We start from the raw sequence: 22,754 nt of genomic DNA on the forward strand, positions 1-22,754 counted from the left end.
ATCCACCTGCCTCTGCCTCCGGAGTGCTAGGGTTAAAGGCGTGCGCCACCACACCCGGCTTTGATATTTTCTTAAAAGTCTATTTTTTAATTATTACTTTTTTGGTTTTTTTAAAAGATTTATTTATTATTATATGTAAGTACACTGTTGCTGTCTTCAGACACCCCAGGAGAGGGCATCAAATCTCATTACAGATGGTTGTAAGCCACCATGTGGTTGCTGGGATTTGAATTCTCGACCTTCAGAAGAGCAGTCTGTACTTTTAACCACTGAGCCATCTCTCCAGCCCCCTAATTATTACTTTTAATCATGCATAGGTAGGTATGTGTGCTTCTGCACTGGGGCATGCACACATGAATGCACATACAGGCAGAAGCCCAATGCTCCAGACTCCTTGGAGCTTGAGTTAAAAAATGGTTGTAAGCTGCCTCACATGGGAAGCAAACTCAGGTCTCCAAAAGGGTGCAAATTGCTCTCCACCTCTGAGCCTTCTCTCCAGACCCTCTTTGGTTTTTGTTTGTTTGTTTGTTTGTTTGTTTTTTGTTTGTTTGTTTTTTGTTTTTTAATGCAAGTGTTTATAGCTATAAACTTTCTTCTTAGGACTGCTTTCATTATATTCAATAGGTTTTTGATATGTTGTGTTGTGTTGTGTTTTCTTTGAAATCTAGGATTATTTGTTCTTCGTTTGAGACAACATCTAACATAACTCAGGGTAACTCTAGAAAATGTTTCTCTCTTGGTTTCTTCAATGGCGCATTTGTCATTGAGTAGGGTGTTGTTAGTTTGTGTGTGTTCTATGGTTCCTTTTAGTGCTGATTTGGCCAGGGGTGTAGGTTTTAAATTATTTATTATTATTAATGTGTATGTATACATGATGTGTGTGCATATATGTTTGTAGATCAAGTTGGATCCCCGAAAGCTTGGGTAGCAGGTATTTATGAGCCCTCCAGTGTGGGTGCTGAGAATCAAACTCAGGTTCTCTGCAAGAGCAACAAGTGCTCTTAATTAACAAGAGCCATCTCTCTAGTCCCTGGATTTTTAGTTTTATCCACTGTGGTCAGCTAGAATACAAAATGTATTTCAGTTTCCCTGTATTTGTTAAAAATCTGCTTTATATCCTAGTATATGGTTCATTTTAGAGAAAACTCCATGGGCACTCGAGAAGAAGGTTCATCACGCAGTGTTTGGGTGGAACCTTACGTGGATGGGTATGAGGTCATGTGAACTAATGTCATCTATGTCATCTAACTCAGATGCTTCTCTGTTTCTGTCAAAGTGGCCTGTTTATTGGTGAGAGGGGAAGACTGAAGTTGCCCACTATTGTGTTGGGGTTAATCTGCGACTTTATATTTGGTAGCATGTGTTATATGAAATTGGTAATATTTGTATTCCATGTGTGTCTAAAACCACAATGCCCTCTTCATTGGTTATCCGCTTGACCTCTGTGAACCAGACTTTATTTCTCCTGACTAGCTTTGGTTTGAAATCTATTTGGTCAAATATAAGAAGAGCAACAGCTGCCTATTTCCTAGTGCCATTTGCTTGGGACATCTTTTTCCATTCTTTCACCCTGTGGCAGTACCTGTCTTTGACGATGAGGTGTGTTTCTCAGAGGCAACACACAGATGAATCCTGCTTCTTAATTGAGTATTAGCCAGTGCCTTTTAATTGGTCAACTGAGACCATTATACATCAAATTTACTGAGAGGTATGTACAGACTTTTGTAATGTTTGGTGTATTTACATTCTTCCTCTGCTTAACGATTGGTTAGAGTGGTTTACTCTTTTCTATGCCCTCATGATGTGGTTAGCTTTCCCTTAGTTCAAAAGGTTCCTTCAAGAATCTTCTGTAGAGCTTGCTTAATGGTCAATAATTTCCCTAGCTTTTGGGAAATGGAAATGTGCTTTCTCTTTCAGTTATGACAGTTTTGCTTGGCATAATTGTCTGTGCTGGCTGCTGTTGACTTTTAGGTCTTAAAACACATTTCAAGCCTTCCTAGCTTTTTAGAGTTTCTGTTGAGAAATCTGCTGTTATTTTTTGGGGGCTGTCTTTATGTGTGACTTGGTTTTCCTCTCTCACAGCCTCCCAAATGCTTTCTTTGCTCTGTATATTTAGCACCGTAACTATATTGTAATGTAGGGGTTTCTTTTCTATCTTTTCTATCTTGTCTATTTCATGTCTTAAATGCCTCCTGCACCGGAATGGTCATCTTTCCTCTTAGATTTGGGAAATGTTTCTGCTATGATTTTATTTAAAATGTTTTTCCATGTCTTTAGCATGAAATCCTCCTCCTTCTTTGCCTAGAATCCACAGATTTGGCTTGTTTATTCTATCCCGCAGCTCAGTGCCCCACATACGCTTTCTACCATTTTATGTCTGTTCATGTCCAAATCCTTGTCTTCAAGCCCCCACATCCCCGCCCCCCCCCCACCTTTCATCTTTTCTGTTGGTGAGGCTTTCCATGGAGCTTTATTGAATTGTTCATTTCCAGTATTTTAATTTAGTTTTTATTCCATATTTCTCATTATGAAATTTCAGCTTCATGTCCTAATGACTTCCTCATTTCACTCAGCTCTTCATCTATGTTCTCTTGTAATTCATGCAGGGGTCTATTTTTGTTCTCTTTGTGCATACTTACAATCAGCCCTTTGAATTCCTTGTCTGAGACTCCATTTAATTGACTATCATTGGAAGTCATTACTGTGGGGTTAGGACCCTTGGAGAGGTCATGTTGCCTTGGTCTTTCATATTTCTTGTATTTTTTTAGGTTTACTTATTTATGTAATTTTATATATATGAGTGCTCTATTTGCATATATGTCTGCATGACAGAAGAGGCATGGTTATGAGCCACCATGTGGTTGCTGGAAATTGGGCTCAGGTCCCCAAATATTACTATTCTTATTCTTTTACTGTAAGTGTTTTCAGTGTTCAAGAGGGACTATTGTAATGTGTTGAAAGTTGTAATGTGTTAAAAGTACCCTTTTATTTATTTATTTATTTATTTATTTATTTATTTATTTATATTTTTTTTGGCTAAAAGTGGCAACCAGGGCACCAGGCTTGATCCCCAGTACTCTCCTAAGAGTAGAATACCATATGAAAAACAGTCACTCTCAAAAGACCTGCCCACAGCCGGGCGTGGTGGCACACGCCTTTAATCCCAGCACTCGGGAGGCAGAGGCAGGTGGATTTCTGAGTTCGAGGCCAGCCTGGTCTACAGAGTGAGTTCCAGGACAGCCAGGGCTATACAGAGAAACCCTGTCTTGAAAAACAAACAAACAAACAAAAGACCTGCCCACTATGAGCATACAGCAATAGTCAATTTAAAATATCACCTGTGAGTAAGCAAGATGGCTCAGTGGACAAATGAGCCTATCACCAGGCCTGATGGCCTGAGTCCAATCCCTGGGATCCATCTGCAAGTTGTCCTCTGAAGTCAATTTGTGCACTGAGGCATACACACTCAGGAATATATACACGTGCACACACACACACACACACACACATGTGCATCAGTAAGTGTAAAAAAAAAAAACTCACCAATTTTCTTAAGAGCCAGTTAGTTTAAGAGGTAAAATGATAGAAGTGTATTTATCAGTGGAAAGGGATAAAAAGGAAAGAGTCACTGTCTCTTCATATTTATGCCTCCTTCATTTCATACCCAGGACTGATTTGGTAGGCCTTTCCTTCCTGCTCTGTTCTTGCTTCCACCCGTTTCTGTCTCTCTTCTGAGACAGGGTCTCACTATGCAGCCTTGGCAGGCCTGGAACTCACAGAGCTCAGCCTGCTTCTACCTCCCAAATGCTGGATGAAAGATGTGCATCATCACCCTCAGTGTCTAATAGGCTGGTCTTGTCTGTAGGGTCTCTTCTGTCTCATCCTTCTAAGGCAGAGGTTCTCAACCTTCCTAATGCTGCGACCCTTTAATACAGTTCCTCATGTTGTGGTGACCCCCAACCATAATGGGATTTGCACATCCCTGGGCATTCCTTCCAGAGAGCAGTGCTCCTTGCTGGCCCCAGTTCTGGGTGAGCTTGGGACTGAGTTGGCAATGCTGTTCTCACCTCCAGTCTACCCTTTAAGGCCAGGGGTGGAGTGGGCAGGGGATGGCCAACTGTGTGACAGACGCTGGTCTGGTCAGTGAATGACGTATTGTAAATGTTATACCCTGTTGGGTTTGGGGCTATGCAAATCTTTCTTTAGGAAGGAGTAAAGTTAGCTTTGAGGAGCACTTTTCAGGCTCATGCTTATAAGGTTTCTTAGGATTGGTCTATAGCAGCCTTTGCTGTGATCTGACTTAACCTCCTACTGAATCTTGGCCTTTGTTTATTGATGTCAGTGTTGAGGAGGAGTTCAGTTCTATCTGAATGGAAGCTGCACACTCACTGCAAGGCCCCCAAGATCTCCAGGAATTCTTCAGTTTATGTCTCCATGGTGCTCACTCATGTCTGGCTCTAGCGGAATATCAACTTCTGCATGTTCAAAGACTCAAGGCAGTCCTTCTCAAGATTCCTTTTTAACAATTTTAAATTTATGTGCGTGCATGTGTGTTTGTGTACGTGTGCATGTGCCTTTGTGTGTGTATGCGCGCGCGCACATGTGTGTGCATATGTGTGTATTTGTTGTGCATTTGTGAAGCTCAAATGATAACCTACATGAGTCTCAACTCTGTCCTTCCACCATGTGGTCCTGGATGATTTAATTCTGATCATCAGGCAGGAGGCAACACCGTGGCCAGTCTTGTTTCCATTCCTTTTATTGGTTTTGTTGCTGCTACGGCTGCTGCTGTTGTTATACGTAGATAGCTGATAGCTTGTTCCACATGTTAAAAAGCAAAAGTTATATATCCTGGAAATCATGTTAACCTATAGGGACCTTCATTTTTAAAATACTTTCACAACTCCCATTGTATATCCACGTACCTCAGTCTTTTCAACCATCTATAACTTGTCATTTAGGTAGTTTCCAATATTCTGCAATTAAAAATGATTCTAAGGGCTGGGTGGTGGTGGCGCACACCTTTAATCCCAGCACTTGGGAAGCAGAGGCAGGCCTATTTCTGAGTTCGAGGCCAGCCAGGTCTACAGAGTGAGTTCAGGACAGCCAGGGCTACACAGAGAAACCCTGACTCAAAACAAACAAACAAAAAAAAAAAAAACAAAAAACAAACAAAAAAAAAGATTCTAAAGTGAATACTCTGATACACTTATATGCATATACTTTCAAAGATTTATTTATTTTTGTTGTTTCATTTTCTTTTGTCTTTTGAGACAAGGTTTCTCTATATAGCTCTGGCTGTCCTGGAACTTGCTCTGTAGACCAGGTTGGCCTCAAATTTGCAGAGTTCTGTTGGCTTCTACCTCCTGAGTGCTGGTATTAGTGTGAGCCACCACTTTACAGCTAAGATTTATTTTTTTTAATATTTTAAATGTTTATTTATTTTGAGACAGGATCTCACTATGTAGCCTTGTCTGTACTGGAACTGTAGACCAGGGTGGCCTCAAACTCACCCTGCCTCCAGAGATCTGCGTGACTCTGCCTCCAGAGTTTGGGATTAAAGGCATGCATCTGCAACCCTTATTTTACTTTTTGAGATGTATATTCAGGTTACATTTATATTAGTGTAATTTCTGGGTTAAGGAGCAAATGTATGTGAAGCTTCACTAGAAGGTAGAACAATTTTGCTCCATCCAGGCCACACTACTTTACATCCCTTCACTAAATTAAACAGCCTGTTATCCCTAAGTCTCATCTACACAGTGTGTTGTCAAACTGTAAATTTCTGTCAGTCTGATTTACACTTCTCAAAATGGCTTTAATTAGTATATTTCATCATGTGAATATAATTAGCTTTTCATATGTTTGAGTCTGTTTATATATTTTTTTCTTTCCAGATATGATGATACATACCTCTAATCCTAGCACTTAGATGGAAGAGAGGCAAGAAAATCAGGCATTCAAAGCACACAGGCACACATGCGTTCACACACACACACACATACACACACATACACACACACACACACACACACACACACATACACACATACACACACACACACACACACAAAACCACACATAAATGATTATAAAATAAAAATGCTGCAAATTATAAAATAGCAATTTTCAGCCAGGCACACACCTTTAATCCCAGCACTTGGGAGGCAGAGGCAGAGGGATTTCTGAGGCTGAGGCCAGCCTGGTCTACACAATGAAGTGAATTACTCAGACCATATAGGGAGGAGGATCAAGAACCCAAGGTCTGTGGAGCGGGGTGGTACACACTTTTCATCCCAGCACTTGGGAAGCAGAGGGAGGCAGGTCTCTGAGTTCAAGGCCAGCCTGGTCTACAGAGTGAGTTCCAGGACAGCCAGGGCTATACAGAGAAACCCTGTCTTGAAAAACAAAACAACTCAAGGTTATCTGCAGCTATAGAGTGAGTTCCAGATCAGCCTAGGGCACATGAAATCTGCTTCAAAACAAGCAAGCAAACACAAACCCTTTGACTTCTAAAACCATTATTGTTGCTTCTATTTAGGTGTGTGTGTGTGTGTGTGTGTGTGTGTGTGTGTGTGTGTGTGTGTGTGTGCTCGTGTGCATGCATGTGATGTATGGCACATGCACATGAATTCAGGTTCTCGTGGGGCCAGAGGCCATGGATCACCTGGAGCTCATTGCAGGTGGCTATGGCCACAATGGAGGGGGTGGGGCTAGGATCCAAGCCCTTGTCCTCATGCTCCTGACCTCTGACCTCTCTCCTATCCCCACAATAGTTATGAAATCTCTTTTTGTTCTGCCAGTAGACAGAATGAGATATTACAAATTTACTTAAATTTACAGATTATCTTTTCAAATCAAAGCATCTAAAATATTCAGGTAAGCTTGAGGTAAATATTAAAGCTAAATCATTCAGATTTTCTACCAAATCCTTGAACCTCCCCACTGTGTAAACTGGGATACATGTTTGTTTGGTAATACGATTATCTATTTTTATTGTGATTCTCCTCAAATCATCTCCTCATTTGACCTTAGCATGCTGTTCGGGCAGAGGCATTGTCATGGGTGGGGCCCATTAAGTCACACAGAGCTCTACATTAGGAAGGAACCCACACTTGAAAGGCCCCAGCCCAGGGTTAATTCCCTGTTGTCATAATAATTCCACAAGCTCCTTAATTTTCTTTTACGTTAGCGCAGGCAATTATATAGTCAGCTTTAGTGTCAAGCATTGTTTAGCAAGGAGGGTGCATATTTTTAATGCACATGTCTGGAGGAAGTCCCAGGTTTTTGTATGTGAGATGGAAGACAAGAGTGAAGATATCAGAAAGGAAAGTTTCCTAGTATCTAAAGGGGCTTTGAGTGAAATGATTGCAGCTGACAGAGGAAATGATTGGTAGTTTTAAAAATGTTCCTTGTGGGCCTGGAGAGACAGCTCAGTGGTTGCTCTTCCAGAGGTCCTGGGTTCAATTCCCAACTCACACAGTGGTTAGCAATTGTCTGTAATGGCACTTTCAGGGGATCCAGTATCTTTTTCTGGCCTCCTTGGGTACACAGACATACATGCAGACAAATATCCATACACATAAAATAAAAATAAATGTCAAAATTTAAAAACAAAGTACACTTTGAAAGCCAAATGTGGTAGTACACTCTTGGGACTGGCATTCCATTAGTGATAGAATACTTGCTTAGCATGCATAAGGCCTTGAATTCAATATCTAGGACAGTGAAACAAAACACACACACATATGGACACATACACATGAGCTCTCACACAAGAACACACATACACACATAGCAGCATTGGTATAGATTGGTAATAAACTAGATGTGGTGATGCAGAAGATGCTAAAATATGGCTTCTAAATTTCTAACCCCACACGAAGTACCACTTGCTAGGTGAGAAAAATTAGAGGAAGAATAGAACCGAGGGTGAAATCAACACTGGAGCTGACAATATGCTCAAGAAACTGGATACAGAAGAGTACATATTTTCATTCTTCCTTTCCTTACGATAATATATATACACATGTACACACACACACATACATATACATATATATGTGTGTGTGTGTGTGCCTGGAAACATTCAGAATATCAACAAAACAGCTGATGCTGACATTGGTTTTTTTTTTTGTTTGTTTGTATTTTTCAATTAACAAAGTGGCATCGCCTAGCAGAACAATTACTTTATATGAGCATCATCAGGGAACACTGAAAAGTACCATCCCCGTGTAATTTCGGCAGCTTTAAATTCTTATGTCAATTTGCAACCCCAATAGCAGGCAAACTAAATGGTTACTGTGAAGGCTAGAGGTATTGGAAACACACACACACACACACACACACACACACACACACACACACACTGCAGGCCTCATGCCTTTTCAGTCTCTGTGACTTTGAGACCAACCTGGTCTACATAGTGAGTTCCAGGCCAATAAAAACTGCATCCTGAGACCTTGTCTCAAGAGGAGGTGGGGAGATTTCAGTTTAGAAACAAATTTGACACAGTTTCATACTTCAGATTCTTTTCTTTAAAAAGGTTGGGTTAGATGGGAAATGGTGGCACACACCTTTAATCCCAGCAGTGGGAAGGCAGACACACAGGTGGATCAGTGAGGTGGAGCCAGCCTGGTCGGTAAAGTGAATTCCAGGACAGCCAGAGATACACAGAGAAACCCTGTATCAATAACAATAATAATAATAATAATAATAATAATAATAATAATAATGAATTTTTTAAAGTGGAGTTGCATCCAGCAGAGGGGGGAGGGGTAGCATTGTACACAAGAAACAAACAAACAAGAATAACACGGTGCTGGGACCACATCTAATCGTATCCATCTCCCATTCCTTCATCTTCCTTGTCCTCCTTTTCCTGCTATTTTTTTGTCTGGGACGGCTCCCCTTTCTCTGTGTGAAGCTTTCATCTTTCCTGTAGCACATTTCCGTTCAGCTAAACAGCCGCCTTTCATAAAAGCCGCAGGCGCTCTGCCCCACCTCGCCTCTTTTCTTTGTGACGTCACCAATGCCCAGGACGCTCCACTTCTATTTGTCTGTCCTCCGTGAAGCTCAATTTTCCAGGGCTCTCTCTTTCTCTCTGGAGGTCAATGCACTGCAATGGCTGTCTGCTATTCCTTTTTAACAGAAATCCTATGAAATCAAAACCATGGAACCAAAGGTGTAGCTCAGGGATAGAGCACTAGCTTAGCAGGCCCCTGGGTTTAATCTCCTTTTTCTTAAAAAAGGCAAAAGCCACAAAGACAGAGAGTGGATATGGGGTTCCTGGAGGTTGAAAGTAGGGCAAAAACTGTACAAGTAGGAGGGAAAATTTGGGGGTGAGGGTAGTAAGGTATTGGTTGAATGAATCCGTTAAAATATCCTTGAGCTGTGTGTGAGTTCTAAAATACCATGTAAGTAACCAAGTATGGTTACTGAAAAGATCTGAAGTTGATTCAGGTCCCTGTAGTTATACAGCTGACACTATTATTTCTAGTTCACAAAGAAAGAGAATAGAAGTTAAAAATAAAAAAAATTGTGCCTTTGTAGCTCAGAGGAACAGTTCTTCACTAGCATGTTCAAAGCCCTATACAGTCAATCCCCAGCTCCATAAGAATAAAATATATTAGCCGGGCAGTGGTGGCGCACGCCTTTAATCCCAGCACTTGGGAGGCAGAGGCAGGTGGATTTCTGAGTCCGAGGCCAGCCTGGTCTACAGAGCGAGTTCCAGAACAACCAGGACTGCACAGAGAAATTCTTGTCTCGAAAAACCAAAAAATAAAATAAAATAAAATATATTGAAAATAAAACCAATAAACTTTGCATAGTTAAGTAACTACAAGGTAACATCCAGAATTGGAAGCTGATTCTTTTTGATGCCGAAGCCTCACTGTCTACTGTACTTCCTGTTTTAAATTATTTTTGCTGTATCTCATCGATCACAAGATATCTTGAAATTACAAAGCAGAAATGATAAAACACAGAGGTTAGAAAATCCTGATGATATGTCAGCCTCCAGCACTGAGGACAGGGGCTCTCTAGAGAAAATGACTGCACTCGGATGTGTGTATAGGTCTGTACTCCTTGGTTATGTTACAGCTGGTCACTATGACATTAATATGAAAGCTATTACATTTAGAAGTACCTGGGGAGTCTCTAGAGATGACTCAGAAGTTAAAAGCACCCACTGTTCTTGCAGAGAACCCGAGTTTGGATCCTAGCCCTTACATGGCAGTTCACACCCACCTGTAACACTAGTTCAGAGGGCCCAGTGACTTCTTCTGGACTCTAAAGGCAGTAAGCACACACATAGTGTACATGCATGCAGCCAAAAGTATTCATGCATATAAAATAAAAATAAACAAGTATTTTTTTAAAGTATTTAGGGCCTGGTATTGTGGACTCAGAAGCAGAGCATTTGGCCAGCTCCTGTGCTGATACTGTTACCAGTAGTTAGGGTCTGAGCTGGGGGGTTCCAGGGTTTTTGCCTCTTATTCAAGAATAAAATAAAAAACCCACACAGGCTGCAAAGTAGCCAGGAAACTTTATTCAAAAGCAAAGGAATAGTACAGATGAGAAAATCTTATATTATCAAGATTGACAGCCAGCTATCACAATGGAGGTACCCAAGGGCATCAGGTTATTGCCCGGGGCTTCTTTTCCTGCGGTAGGAGGAGCTTGTTGCTAAGGGCATAGTTTGGATGGTTCTCTGTTTTGATTGATGGATTAGGTCATGACCATTTTTATTGTGTATGTCCCTTCCTATAATGCATCTGATTTTAATTATGTGCCTGCCTGGTTATGCACAGGGGTAATGTGTTAAATAGGGAAGCATCCCTAATAAAGTTCACTTAGGAACACAGTTTTGCCTTGTTGCACACACACCTCGAAACAGTTTAGGAGGAGTCAGCCTTTCCATTCATGCACCATGAGAAACGTGGAGTACAACGGAAGAGAATCTAAGTCTGATGGTCTTTAAGAGGAGGAAAGTTTTACTCCATTGTTCAGAATGGGGGAGGGGTGCGTGCAGCTCGATGCAGATGGAGGTTCTATGTTGGGACTAAGTTGCTATTCAGAGAGATGTGTATGTGCTTAATGTATGCAGGTAAAGGTCTCCGGCTGCCAAGCACATTATTATTAAAGATGGTTGTGTGCACATCATAGCCAACTAGAATCTCAGGTTACTAAATTATTCCTGTGCTTGTGCTTGTCTGCCACAAGGCTCCGGGCTTGATTCCTAACACTAATAATAATAGGGGGAAAGCATTGGGGTGTAGTTGGGTGGCACGGTATGTGCTTAGCATGTGTAAATGAACCATTTAAATCCTCACTATGAACACGTGTGCACACATGCACAGCATACACACATACAGTACTTATGTGACAGGGTGTGGAGAGAATGCATACCATCATCAGAAATGGTACCATTCCTGTCCTAGTGATTTCTTCTCCTTTTCATTTTTTTTTTTTTGTATGGGATAGGTATACATGTTTAGAAAATAATTTAATGCAATCTAATCTGTCAGTTCTTCCTATTATTTCTGCTTAGGTGGAGTAAACCAACTTTGTAAACATGTTTTCTCTCGGAAGTGGAATCTGGAGTTGGAGTGAGAGGAGAGGATATAATAATGAAGGGAGGGTTGTTGGGGAGGTAGGTGGAAGCAATGGGAGGAAAGGATAAAGGTTAGTAGGGGAAACGTGATAAATGCCCATCACGGGCATGTATAGAAATGTCACAGCGGGGCCCCTTACCTGTGTGATTAGTATAACCAATAAAAATCAATAAAATCGTAAGTTGTGATAGGTGTCCCAAGAGGCAAAAACAATGGATCCTGCTTTTAACTGAAACCTTAAATTGTTGTTGTATGTTGTTTTGAGATAGAGTCTCATATCGCTCAGGTTAGCCTCAAATTCTTTGTAGCTAACAATAAAGTCTTGACCTGCCTGCTTTCACTCTCCAGGAGCTACACATACTACCATGCCCAGACTTCTTTGGTACTGCGTATCAAACCCAGGGCCTGGTATACTTTACCAACTGGGCTAGGCCCCTATTCAGTTGGTTGGTATTGTGTTTGTTGAGATAGAAAAGGTTTGGAATATAAGCAAGCAAAAGGAAAAGACACTTTGCTGGGAGAAAAATAGCCTAGATGAAGGCCTTGGGGCACAAAGGGTCTTCCTTGGATAATGACCACATTGAAAGTTCTGCAGTGGAGTAGAGGCTGGGAAAATGGAGGCCTGTGTGAGTGAGGATGTGGACTCCATACAAAGGGTCTGCTATTGTATTTCAAGAGAAACACCATGCTGTGCTATCAAGGAGTACCTGAGAGAAATGCATGACCTAATTGGATATTGGGGAATCTTATCCCACCCACTGTGGAGAAGGAATCTCGGGGGACGTCTGCTGGTTTATGAGAAGGTCTTAGAGCTATGGGCCTTACTATTAAGGAGAACGGCCTACATTTTTAAAAGCTGGTTTTCTGTGTGTGGGAATGTGTAACCCAGACATTAAACACTTGTTTTGTTTAACATGCTTAAGACCTTGGATTCAGTCCCCAATCCCCTCCCCTCAAAACTTTCAAGCTTTCAGAATCTAAATTGTAACTTTGGTGATAGTGAACAGACCAAAAAAAAAAAAAAAAAAAAGTTAAATCGGCACATCTCTGAGTAATCCACCAAATTTAGCTCTTATTAAACTTTAATGTGTCTTCTCGCCAGCCAGGTATTTTGGTAAAGTGCAAATTCTTCACTGCTGACAAGTCGTGCCTGCCTATGACACTGGTTCGCACACTTAGTAGCAAGTAGCTGGACTGTATTCCAGAATCTAAATTCTGATATATCCACCTCCTTGATGCAGATCACAACTCTTGGTAGTCTAGCCAATCATCATCGAAGTATTTTACACCGAGTTTGCTTTAGTTTTTATTTTTTTCTTTTGGAGGGGGGGCCCAGTCTGGAGCTCACCCTGCCGCAGGACCACAAGCATGTGCTACCTCCTCTGACTTTAGAACTGTGGCGTGGGGTGGGGTGGAGCATAGGGCTAGTACTGAGGCTTTTCATTTCACGGGGGGGGGGGGGGGGGAAGGGGGGAATCCTGTTTCTGGGCATCTCCCGCACTGTATGTGATTAAGACTTAGTTACAGGTCAGAACGGACAAGGCACTTACTTAGAAAGAGTGTGAGGCTCCTAACACTTCACACGTAGCACCGAATGGATTGCTTTTCACCATTAATTGAGGCTTACTTTGTACCAAGCACTTTTATCTGCTTATGAACCGGGTGGGATTCTAGAAGCCCTCGGGTTAATTTCTTGTCCAAAACATACAGCCAAACTCAGCATCATTTCATAGCTAACTCCAGTTCCTTATTCTAACCACTGCTTTTGGGGATGGAGGTTAGTGTGTACAATTCTAAATGTAGAACTCCTTATTCTGTGACTAAAGCTTTGTGTTTCTCTAGTGCGTCTATAGAGTGTTGCTACATCACTTGATGGGAGGTCCTGGGTACCATAAGGCCTGCCCCCTCCCCTTCTCTCTCTGAGGGAGATTTCTTTATTAGCAATGTAACATGAACCCAGAACCTTTGGAAAATGATTAATCCCGGAACAGAGTATTTGAGAGATCGTGTTTAAACCAATTACTATTACACGGTTGGGAAAAAAAAAAAAAAGACAGATAGGGAAATTTCACGTTGCCTTTTGTTCCTTAAAAAGCATCCTTGAAAACAACAATGACATCCAATTTTGAAGGATTTAATTTCTTAATTTTATTTTTAAAATCTCAAAACAGAGTTAAGACAAACAGATAGCAGTACTCTTGATTTGTTCTACTGAGAAAGTAATGAATTCTAGCCTCCATTTGGAAAAAGATAAAACTGTGGGGTTTGGGGGAGGGGACGGACGTATGCTGGAGAATAAACCATCATACACTCAAAGTCAGAATCTACCTGTAAGCTACATATATCGCACGGCCCATAAAAGTGATAATATAAATCTCCCCAGAAATACTCATTCCTCCTTCCCCGCAGAGTCCGCCGCTTCCTCTGCCCTCCAACAGACCCAATTTGCTCTCGTTTTGCCAGTCGACGCTGTGTTGTATTCGGCTTGGATCGTTCCCCTTTCTTGCGATCAAAGATAACGATTAAAGTGTTTAATGGGCCTGGCTGGGGCGGGAGGTGGGCAGATCCGCCCGCAGATTGAGTTTGCTCCCCTGGCGCTGGCTGAGCGCTGGACAGGAAACTCTGGAAAGCAGCCAGAGCAAAGTGAAGTTCCTGGCGCGAGCGCGTGTCCTGCTCAAAGAACCCGGCGCTAGCGCATTCTTCGTGCAGTTATTGGCTGGGACTCTGTGTGCCGCTGTCGGCCAATGAAGATGCTGGAGATCTGGCCCGGGCCCGTCCCCTTTCGGCGCCCCGGGATGAGGCAGAGACTGAACAGCGGGCGAACAAATCAGCGGCGCCCAGAAAGCCATGTCGGACTCGGCGCCCAGCGCCCAAGCGCTAACCCGCTGAAAGTTTCTCTGCCAGACCTCCGGGACCACCTGGACCCCGGCAAGAGGAGCTGCTTTTGAGTGAGATGGTCGCAGAGGCCCGGAGCAGCGGACTGGTAAGCCCCTGGAGAACGGTGGGAGTTTTGCTTCTGCTAGCTGCCTTAACCGAGGCTTCCACCATCATTCACTATGAGATCCTGGAGGAGAGAGAGAGGGGGTTCCCCGTGGGTAACGTGGTCACGGATCTTGGTTTGGATCTCGGCAGTCTGTCGGCCCGCCGGCTCCGGGTGGTGTCCGGAGCTAGCCGTAGGTTCTTTGAGGTGAACTGGGAGACTGGAGAGATGTTCGTCAACGATCGACTGGACCGAGAGGAGCTGTGCGGGACGCTGCCCTCCTGCACTGTAACTCTGGAGTTGGTGGTAGAGAACCCGCTGGAGCTGTTCAGCGCGGAAGTGGTGGTCCAGGACATCAACGACAACAATCCCTCTTTCCCCACCGGGGAAATGAAATTGGAGATTAGCGAGGCCTTGGCGCCGGGGACGCGCTTTCCGCTCGAGAGCGCGCACGATCCCGATGTGGGGAGCAACTCTTTACAAACCTATGAGCTGAGCCACAATGAGTACTTTGCGCTCCGCGTGCAGACTCGAGAAGACGGCACGAAATATGCGGAGCTGGTCCTGGAGCGCGCCCTAGATTGGGAACGGGAGCCAAGTGTCCAGTTGGTACTGACCGCGCTGGATGGAGGAACCCCAGCTCGCTCCGCCACCCTTCCAATTCGTATCACAGTGCTGGACGCGAATGACAATGCGCCTGCCTTCAATCAGTCTTTGTATCGGGCGCGCGTCCGGGAGGATGCACCCCCAGGCACGCGCGTCGCCCAGGTTCTTGCAACTGACCTGGATGAGGGCCTCAACGGAGAAATCGTTTACTCCTTCGGCAGCCACAATCGTGCTGGGGTGCGGGAACTATTCGCTTTAGACCTCGTAACCGGGGTGCTGACAATCAAGGGTCGCCTGGACTTCGAAGACACCAAACTCCATGAGATTTACATCCAGGCCAAAGACAAAGGTGCCAATCCCGAAGGAGCGCATTGCAAAGTACTTGTAGAGGTTGTAGACGTAAATGACAATGCCCCGGAAATCACAGTCACCTCTGTATACAGCCCTGTCCCTGAGGATGCTCCTCTGGGGACTGTCATTGCTTTGCTCAGTGTGACTGATCTGGATGCTGGAGAGAACGGGTTGGTGACCTGCGAGGTTCCACCCGGTCTCCCCTTTAGCCTGACTTCTTCCCTCAAGAATTACTTCACTTTGAAAACCAGTGCAGCCCTGGATCGTGAGACCATGCCAGAATACAATCTCAGCATCACAGCTCGAGACTCGGGAATCCCCTCTCTCTCAGCTCTTACAACAGTGAAGGTCCAAGTGTCCGACATCAACGACAATCCTCCTCAGTCGTCCCAATCCTCCTACGACGTTTATGTTGAGGAAAATAACCTACCCGGCGTTCCTATATTAAACCTAAGTGTCTGGGACCCCGACGCCCCGCCCAATGCCCGCCTTTCCTTCTTTCTCTTGGAACCAGGAGCGGAAACTGGGCTCGTGAGTCGCTATTTCACAATAAATCGTGACAATGGAGTCTTGACTACCTTAGTACCCCTGGACTATGAGGATCAGAGAGAGTTCCAACTAACAGCTCATATAAACGACGGAGGTACCCCAGTCTTAGCCACCAACATCAGCGTGAACGTATTTGTTACTGACCGCAATGACAACGCCCCCCAGGTCCTGTATCCCCGGCCTGGCCAGAGTTCGGTGGAGATGCTGCCTCGAGGTACAGCTGCGGGCCACGTGGTCTCACGGGTGGTAGGCTGGGACGCAGATGCAGGGCACAATGCTTGGCTCTCCTACAGCCTCTTGGGAGCCCCCAACCAGAGCCTTTTTGCCGTGGGGCTTCACACGGGTCAGATCAGCACTGCCCGCCCAATCCAGGACACAGATTCACCAAGGCAGATTCTCACAGTCTTGATCTCAGACAGTGGAGAACCTTTGCTCTCCACCACCGCCACCCTGACTGTGTCAGTAACTGAGGAGTCTCCGGAAGCCCGGGCCGAGTTCCCTTCTGGCTCAGCTCCCCGAGAACAGAACAAAAATCTCACCTTTTATCTACTTCTTTCTCTAATCTTGGTCTCTGTGGGATTCGCAGTCACAGTGTTGGGAGTGATCATATTCAAAGTTTACAAGTGGAAGCGGTCTAGGGACCTCTACCGAGCTCCAGTGAGCTCCCTGTACCGAACCCCAGGGCCCTCCTTGCACGCAGACGCGGTGCGAGGAGGCCTAATGCCACCGCACCTGTACCATCAGGTGTACCTCACCACGGACTCTCGCCGCAGCGACCCACTGCTGAAGAAGCCTGGTGCTGCCAGCCCACTGGCCAGCCGCCAGAACACGCTGCGAAGTTGTGATCCTGTGTTCTATAGACAGGTGTTGGGTGCAGAGAGCGCCCCCCCTGGACAGGTAAGTGTTAGCAAGTCATCTCTGAAATGCTTTAATGCTTGTGATTCCTGTACCTCCTTCACAGAGGTATGGGTCTGTTTTGTTGTTACTGTTGTTTTGAACGATAGTGATGTTTTTCTGTGCGTGCTTCTAGACTTTCACCTATCCTTCCTAGATCAAACAGTGCCTTTAGGGGGAAGTGGCTGACTAGACTGTGCTTTGTGGTCCTATGTCAAGATGGTGATACTTGCTTGACACATTTGTGAACTCAGTTCACACCCTCAGCACCCTTTTGCCATCACAACTAACCAGCCATGCTAAGGGCACTTGATCTCAGCACTCAGAGCTTAGCTTGATAGGGTTTGCTTTGGAAATGAGCTCCTGGACACCTCTAACTAGTGTCAGTAGAAAAACTACCTTGTCTAGCCACCTTTCAAGTGCCTGCTACAGCTTCTATATTAAAACTAATGTGTTGTAGGAGTTGTTTGGCTGTTTGAGGCTGTCCTGGAACTCACTATGTAGGCCAGGCTGGCCTCAGACTCAGAGATCCACCTGCCTCTAAAACTAACACTCTTTTAACAACCTTCATTAGCCTGCACAATCTTGTACCTCGCTCTCAGATAATTTATAAAGCTCTAGTCATTCTTTAAATTTATTTCAAGTCCAGCACTTGAAATAGTGGGCATGTTACCAAATATCTTATATAAAGACAAATATTTAACTATAATACTCAAAACTAATAATTTCAATTATGAAGATAAAATTTCATATTAAAAGTGGAAAAGTCTCTAGTGTTCCTGATCTTTTTCCAGCACTGTGCTTTGCTGGGTGTGGACCTACAAGGAAAGGGAGATTCATTGATTTCCTTAGAAAGGTAAAGCATTCTTTCATGCATGGTGGAATACTGGTGACTATGAAGGCTTCCTATTGAGACAGGCTGCACACAGTCTGAATTGTAAGAGAACCTCTGTTATCTGGTAGCTAAGTTGGTTATTGCTGGAAATTCTGTGGTGTGGTTTGGTTTGGTTTGGTTTGGTTTGGTTTGGTTTGGTGATTTTCTGTGTAGCCCTGGCTAACCTGAAGCTCACTCTATAGACCAGGCTGGCTTTGAACTCAGAGATCTGCCTGCCTCTGCTGGGATAAAAGGCATGTGTCACCACTGCCTTGCTATTGCTGGCAATTCTTGGGTTTGGCAGTTAAACAAATGAGGATTCTCACCAACTGAGTTTTTGACCACATGCTACTCAGTCTCCTTTCTAAGCCTCTTGCATGCCAAGAGGAAACAACATGGGCTTTGTTGGACCCATTGGTGCCATTCTGCATGTCCCTGATTGTCATGATGGTTAAACATTACTAGTTATTACTATTGAGATTACCACTAGTACTTCTTTGTCCAAAAGCTTGAACTCTCTTTGGAATTGAGCAAATATGAAGACAGCCTAAACTGGCAAAGAAGAAGCTGAGGAAGGGCGATAGCATACAGAAAAGCTACTCCTCGGGCAGCCAAGGGCAATGTTCTCAAACTCAGGTACCCCTTAAAACCACCCAGGAGACTTTCATAAAGTTTGAAGCACAGACAACATCTCAAGTTTGCCCTAGAACCTGCTTGCCCATCATTTATTGTATGAAACAGAGGGTCATGATCGGTCTGGTGTTCACAGAACCAGAAGCCAAAAGCCAATAAAAACAAAAATACTACCAAGTCACTTTCCAGCTTTAAATGTTTAAATATTGCATGGATCAATTTTAGAAGGGCATTGTATGTAAGGCATACTGTGGCATTTCAGTCACCAAAAGAAACAATCTTCCTAAATCACTAGCTTCTAGGCTGCTCTTCTCAATCATGTGTCTGTCTGTCTGTCTGTCTGTCTGTCTGTCTGTCTGTCTGTCGTAGCCCAGACTGATCTGATCCTTTTGTTTCCACCTTCCAAGTACTGGTATGATAAGTGTGCTGGATTATGCCTGGCTTAGTCTTTGAAAGTAGAACTGAGCAATAGGAACTGAGCAATAAAGCTCTTTAGGGTGACACAAATATATTTTAGAATTAAACTGTGGCAATAGTCCCATCAAGTTAGTATAGAGGGATATACAAAAAGCCATTAAATTGTACACTTCAAATAGGTGAACTGCATATTTCAATTATATTTCAATAAATATAATATATTTTATATGTTATATATTTATAATATATTTGTGTTATGTATTATATAAATATTATATATTATATAATATAATAATATATAAAATTTTTTAAACCTAGAAGTAAAGGGGCTTAAGAAATGGCTCTGAGATTTAAGAGCACTTGCCGCTTTTTCATAGGACTCAGGCTTGGATCCCACTCCCCACTCACACATTAGACAGCTAACAGCTTCCCATAACTGCATTTCCAAGGCATCTGACACCCTTGAGCACCTGCACACATGTGGTGTGTATTAACTCATGCAAGCACATACAAGACACTCATAAATACGATCTCTAAAAACTAAACTAAAACAAAACAAAACAAACTCGAGGTAGAACCAGGCATGATGACACACACTTTTAATCCCAGCACTTGGAAGCTGTCCAGATGCAGGTGGATAGCTATAAGTTCAAAGCAAGACTAGTGGACCACTATGAGTTCCAGGAAAGCCTACATAGTGACACTCTGCCTCAAACAAAAGAACAACCTAGAAATGGAAGAATCACACACCTGGCATTAAAGAACAAATCAAGGACATGTGGAATTAGGGCTTTATGATGCTCCAATTCTAGTAAGCAGACTATGTTTGTTTTAGTGTGAACTTGCAATACCGTATACATATGTTGCTCTTTCAGCTTTAAATAAGTTTTTTTCCCTTAGTCAAGACATAAATATAAAACCTACTTTGTAAATCTTTAACCAGTATTTGTTGAAGTAATAAATGATATGGATATTCATAGTATATTAGTGTCCCCATGTGCTAGACACTATAAAGAATGAAAAGACAATCTTCTTTTATGATACACAGGATACCAGAGGCAACAGACATAACAAAAAAAAGAAAAAAAGATAATGAATTCAGACATGGTTGTATGCACCTTTAATTGCAGCAGTTGTTGGGAGACAGGTCTCTGAGTTCAAGGCCAACCAGGACTACATAGTAAAACCTTGTCTTAGTAAGAGTTTCTATTGCTGTGATGACGCACCATGACCAAAAGCAACTTGGGGAGGAAGAGGTTTATTTCATTCACACTTCCGTATAACAGTTCATCATCAAAAGCAGTGAGGGCAGGCACTCAAGCAGGGCAGGAACTTAGAGGCAGGAGCTGATGCAAAAGCCATAGAGGGATACTGCTTCTGGCTTGTTCCCCATGGCTTTGCCCAGCCTGCTTTCTTATAGAACCCAGGACCACCACCCACAATGGCCTGACCCTTCTTCATCAATCACTAATTAAGATAATGCCCTGCAGGCTTGCCTACAGCCTGATCTTAAGTAGGCATTTTCTTATTTGAAGATCCTGCCTCTCAGATGGTTCTAAATTGTGTCAAATTGACATAAAACTGTCCACCACAAATCTTGTCTAAAAGAAGGGAGGAAGGTGGATGGTGTTCTGTCTTCTACACGCAACAGTGGAGGCAAAGGGTAAGACACACCTAAGTCAGCCTGGGGAAGACAAGATCATGGAGGTGGTGGTGATGGCTTGAATGAAGAGTAAAGTTTAAATGGCCAGATTGGAAAAGGGGCCAAGGAGGGACTTGGTAGGGAATTCCATGCAGAGGGATAAAGGTAATTCATTATTGCAGAAGCTGAAGTGTGTATATAACAGTCTGTCTGGATAATAATCATTTAGATCCTGAATGACCTGTGGGTCATGTCACAATGGTGGTGGTGGTTGTTTTATTTTCTAATCCCATATAAAATAATCATTTCAGAATGACTGCTTCTTCAAGGCTGACCTCGAATGAGGCCACCCCTACACACACACACACACTCCACATGCACACACACACATACATACTGACACACTCACACACTCCACATGCACACACAGAGACATGCACACCACACACACACATACTGACACACTCACACACACCACACACATAGAAACATACCATACAACATTACATACATACCACATGCATACATACACACACCCCATATACCCCACAGACACACATACACCACACACATGCACAGCACACAGAGACAAACATGCACACCACACCGCACATATACACACACACACATTCCACATGGGTGCACACACACACCACACATACCACACTACCACACAGACTGACACACTCACTCACTCACACACAGACACATACTACACAACATTACACACACAAATAACACATGCACACATACACACACCCCAAACACCTAACAGACATACATACACCACACACTCACATGCAGACACACGCACACCACACACACACTCCACATGGGTGCACGCACACACACACACACACACCTCACATATACCACACTCCTCCCCCACACATATACCACACTCCCCCACACACACATACACACACCTCACACACTCACACACAGACTCCACACATACCCACACACCACATACACAGTACAAACACACATACTTTCCACATGTTCACATACACCACATACACATATGCACATACATACTCCACATGCACACACAAAACATACACCACATGCACACCTCAAACCACAAACACACAGTCCCTTACACACATGCACACACACTACACATAGACCACAGCCACAGGCACCCACACACACACACACACATACACACAAACACATACATACCACACACCACAAACACACACACACACAAGATGCCATCAGTATTTTTCTTGTTTTGGCGGTTACTCTGGCAGCCATACAAGAAATGGATGAGATCATTGGGAGATGCACAGAGGCAGTGCAGATTGGAGGAAATGGCTGCATAGGGTCTCCAGGCTTGTTGGTTGATCTAAGAAACAGGGATGGGAAAACATTAAAGGCGGGAACTCCTCCCCCACCCCCTCCCCACCCCACACCTAGGCAACTGAGGTCATGGGTTCTGTCAGCAACACTTGGTAGAGCAGGCTGAGTCCTCACCACTGTTCCCATGGTGGAGGTATATATGTCAGCTTTGTTGTTTGTGGTTTTGTATTTTTGGTGGAGGAGCTTGTTTTGCCTTTACATAAGAACACAGAATTGTCACATCTCTCCCTATGAGAGTTTCATGTTGGGTGCTGACCTCAGCACAGTGAAAGAAAAAAAAAAAAACATAAGGACAAGAACACTTGATCTGCTTCTGGTTTTGGTAGCTGTTGGTAATCTAGGCAAGGATTTGGATGAATTACCATAGCTCACACTTAGCTCTGTCTGAGATTTTCTTTCGCTGTGTGTTTACTGTCAGAGGTACAGCTTTCAGGCACCTATGGTGCAAAGCATGCGCTGTTCCTGCGCTTGGGCAAGTTAGTAGGCAGGCTGCTAAGAGGTCTGAATGAGGGGTGGGGGTGGGGTGAGATTAAGTCCGCAGCTACAAGAGGTCCCCTGGGGCTAAGTGAAAGGCTTGTTCTTTTGAAATGGTCCCTGTTGGTAATTAACAACAAATCATGAATACTATGGTGTCAGATGAAGAGGATTTGAAGGCACTACGTTGGTGGAGCTGATCCGTATCATTCAAGAAGGCTGTTCAGTCTTTGAACGCTAGCAGTCTGCCAGGTAATGCGAGCTAGTCCTGAGGAAAACCCCGAGACTGATTCGCACAGTTTTGGACTGGCTCCCAATTCCCGTTTCCGCCACCTACTTCATACTGTCCTTGAG

At 43.6% G+C, this 22,754-nt stretch overlaps 22 protein-coding genes and 1 pseudogene across 23 annotated transcripts in view; all 23 read left to right on the forward strand.

The window, feature by feature from the left end:
• The window catches only part of Gm37013 (predicted gene, 37013), an 889,226-nt gene that overhangs the window by 839,332 nt on the left and 27,140 nt on the right, over window positions 1-22,754 (forward strand). The window lies entirely within an intron of this gene.
• Gm38666 (predicted gene, 38666) overlaps window positions 1-22,754 on the forward strand; it is an 874,243-nt gene that overhangs the window by 824,349 nt on the left and 27,140 nt on the right. The gene's annotated exons all lie outside the window — the stretch shown is intronic.
• Gm38667 (predicted gene, 38667) overlaps window positions 1-22,754 on the forward strand; it is an 868,072-nt gene that overhangs the window by 818,178 nt on the left and 27,140 nt on the right. The window lies entirely within an intron of this gene.
• Pcdhga1 (protocadherin gamma subfamily A, 1) overlaps window positions 1-22,754 on the forward strand; it is a 180,096-nt gene that overhangs the window by 130,205 nt on the left and 27,137 nt on the right. The gene's annotated exons all lie outside the window — the stretch shown is intronic.
• Window positions 1-22,754, forward strand: part of Pcdhga2 (protocadherin gamma subfamily A, 2) — a 172,944-nt gene that overhangs the window by 123,053 nt on the left and 27,137 nt on the right. The gene's annotated exons all lie outside the window — the stretch shown is intronic.
• Window positions 1-22,754, forward strand: part of Pcdhga3 (protocadherin gamma subfamily A, 3) — a 167,539-nt gene that overhangs the window by 117,645 nt on the left and 27,140 nt on the right. The gene's annotated exons all lie outside the window — the stretch shown is intronic.
• Pcdhgb1 (protocadherin gamma subfamily B, 1) overlaps window positions 1-22,754 on the forward strand; it is a 161,599-nt gene that overhangs the window by 111,708 nt on the left and 27,137 nt on the right. The window lies entirely within an intron of this gene.
• Window positions 1-22,754, forward strand: part of Pcdhga4 (protocadherin gamma subfamily A, 4) — a 156,634-nt gene that overhangs the window by 106,743 nt on the left and 27,137 nt on the right. The window lies entirely within an intron of this gene.
• Pcdhgb2 (protocadherin gamma subfamily B, 2) overlaps window positions 1-22,754 on the forward strand; it is a 152,014-nt gene that overhangs the window by 102,121 nt on the left and 27,139 nt on the right. The window lies entirely within an intron of this gene.
• Window positions 1-22,754, forward strand: part of Pcdhga5 (protocadherin gamma subfamily A, 5) — a 147,496-nt gene that overhangs the window by 97,605 nt on the left and 27,137 nt on the right. The window lies entirely within an intron of this gene.
• Pcdhga6 (protocadherin gamma subfamily A, 6) overlaps window positions 1-22,754 on the forward strand; it is a 134,770-nt gene that overhangs the window by 84,879 nt on the left and 27,137 nt on the right. The gene's annotated exons all lie outside the window — the stretch shown is intronic.
• Pcdhga7 (protocadherin gamma subfamily A, 7) overlaps window positions 1-22,754 on the forward strand; it is a 127,040-nt gene that overhangs the window by 77,146 nt on the left and 27,140 nt on the right. The window lies entirely within an intron of this gene.
• Window positions 1-22,754, forward strand: part of Pcdhgb4 (protocadherin gamma subfamily B, 4) — a 121,495-nt gene that overhangs the window by 71,604 nt on the left and 27,137 nt on the right. The window lies entirely within an intron of this gene.
• Pcdhga8 (protocadherin gamma subfamily A, 8) overlaps window positions 1-22,754 on the forward strand; it is a 116,168-nt gene that overhangs the window by 66,274 nt on the left and 27,140 nt on the right. The gene's annotated exons all lie outside the window — the stretch shown is intronic.
• Pcdhgb5 (protocadherin gamma subfamily B, 5) overlaps window positions 1-22,754 on the forward strand; it is a 110,900-nt gene that overhangs the window by 61,009 nt on the left and 27,137 nt on the right. The gene's annotated exons all lie outside the window — the stretch shown is intronic.
• The window catches only part of Pcdhga9 (protocadherin gamma subfamily A, 9), a 104,928-nt gene that overhangs the window by 55,044 nt on the left and 27,130 nt on the right, over window positions 1-22,754 (forward strand). The gene's annotated exons all lie outside the window — the stretch shown is intronic.
• Window positions 1-22,754, forward strand: part of Pcdhgb6 (protocadherin gamma subfamily B, 6) — a 99,780-nt gene that overhangs the window by 49,886 nt on the left and 27,140 nt on the right. The gene's annotated exons all lie outside the window — the stretch shown is intronic.
• Pcdhga10 (protocadherin gamma subfamily A, 10) overlaps window positions 1-22,754 on the forward strand; it is a 94,855-nt gene that overhangs the window by 44,964 nt on the left and 27,137 nt on the right. The window lies entirely within an intron of this gene.
• Window positions 1-22,754, forward strand: part of Pcdhgb7 (protocadherin gamma subfamily B, 7) — a 90,252-nt gene that overhangs the window by 40,361 nt on the left and 27,137 nt on the right. The gene's annotated exons all lie outside the window — the stretch shown is intronic.
• Window positions 1-22,754, forward strand: part of Pcdhga11 (protocadherin gamma subfamily A, 11) — an 86,101-nt gene that overhangs the window by 36,207 nt on the left and 27,140 nt on the right. The window lies entirely within an intron of this gene.
• Window positions 1-22,754, forward strand: part of Pcdhgb8 (protocadherin gamma subfamily B, 8) — a 78,689-nt pseudogene that overhangs the window by 30,179 nt on the left and 25,756 nt on the right. The window lies entirely within an intron of this gene.
• Pcdhga12 (protocadherin gamma subfamily A, 12) overlaps window positions 1-22,754 on the forward strand; it is a 76,294-nt gene that overhangs the window by 26,400 nt on the left and 27,140 nt on the right. The window lies entirely within an intron of this gene.
• Window positions 14,431-22,754, forward strand: part of Pcdhgc3 (protocadherin gamma subfamily C, 3) — a 35,464-nt gene continuing 27,140 nt past the window's right edge. Inside the window, exon 1 of the mRNA NM_033581.3 lies at window positions 14,431-16,998. Within this exon, the coding sequence (NP_291059.1) occupies window positions 14,569-16,998 (2,430 nt within the window). The 5' untranslated portion in view covers window positions 14,431-14,568. The remainder of the gene's footprint in view (window positions 16,999-22,754) is intronic.

The sequence above is a fragment of the Mus musculus genome, chromosome 18 (genome assembly GCF_000001635.26).
Source record: "Mus musculus strain C57BL/6J chromosome 18, GRCm38.p6 C57BL/6J".
Classification (NCBI taxonomy): Eukaryota; Metazoa; Chordata; class Mammalia; order Rodentia; family Muridae; genus Mus; species Mus musculus.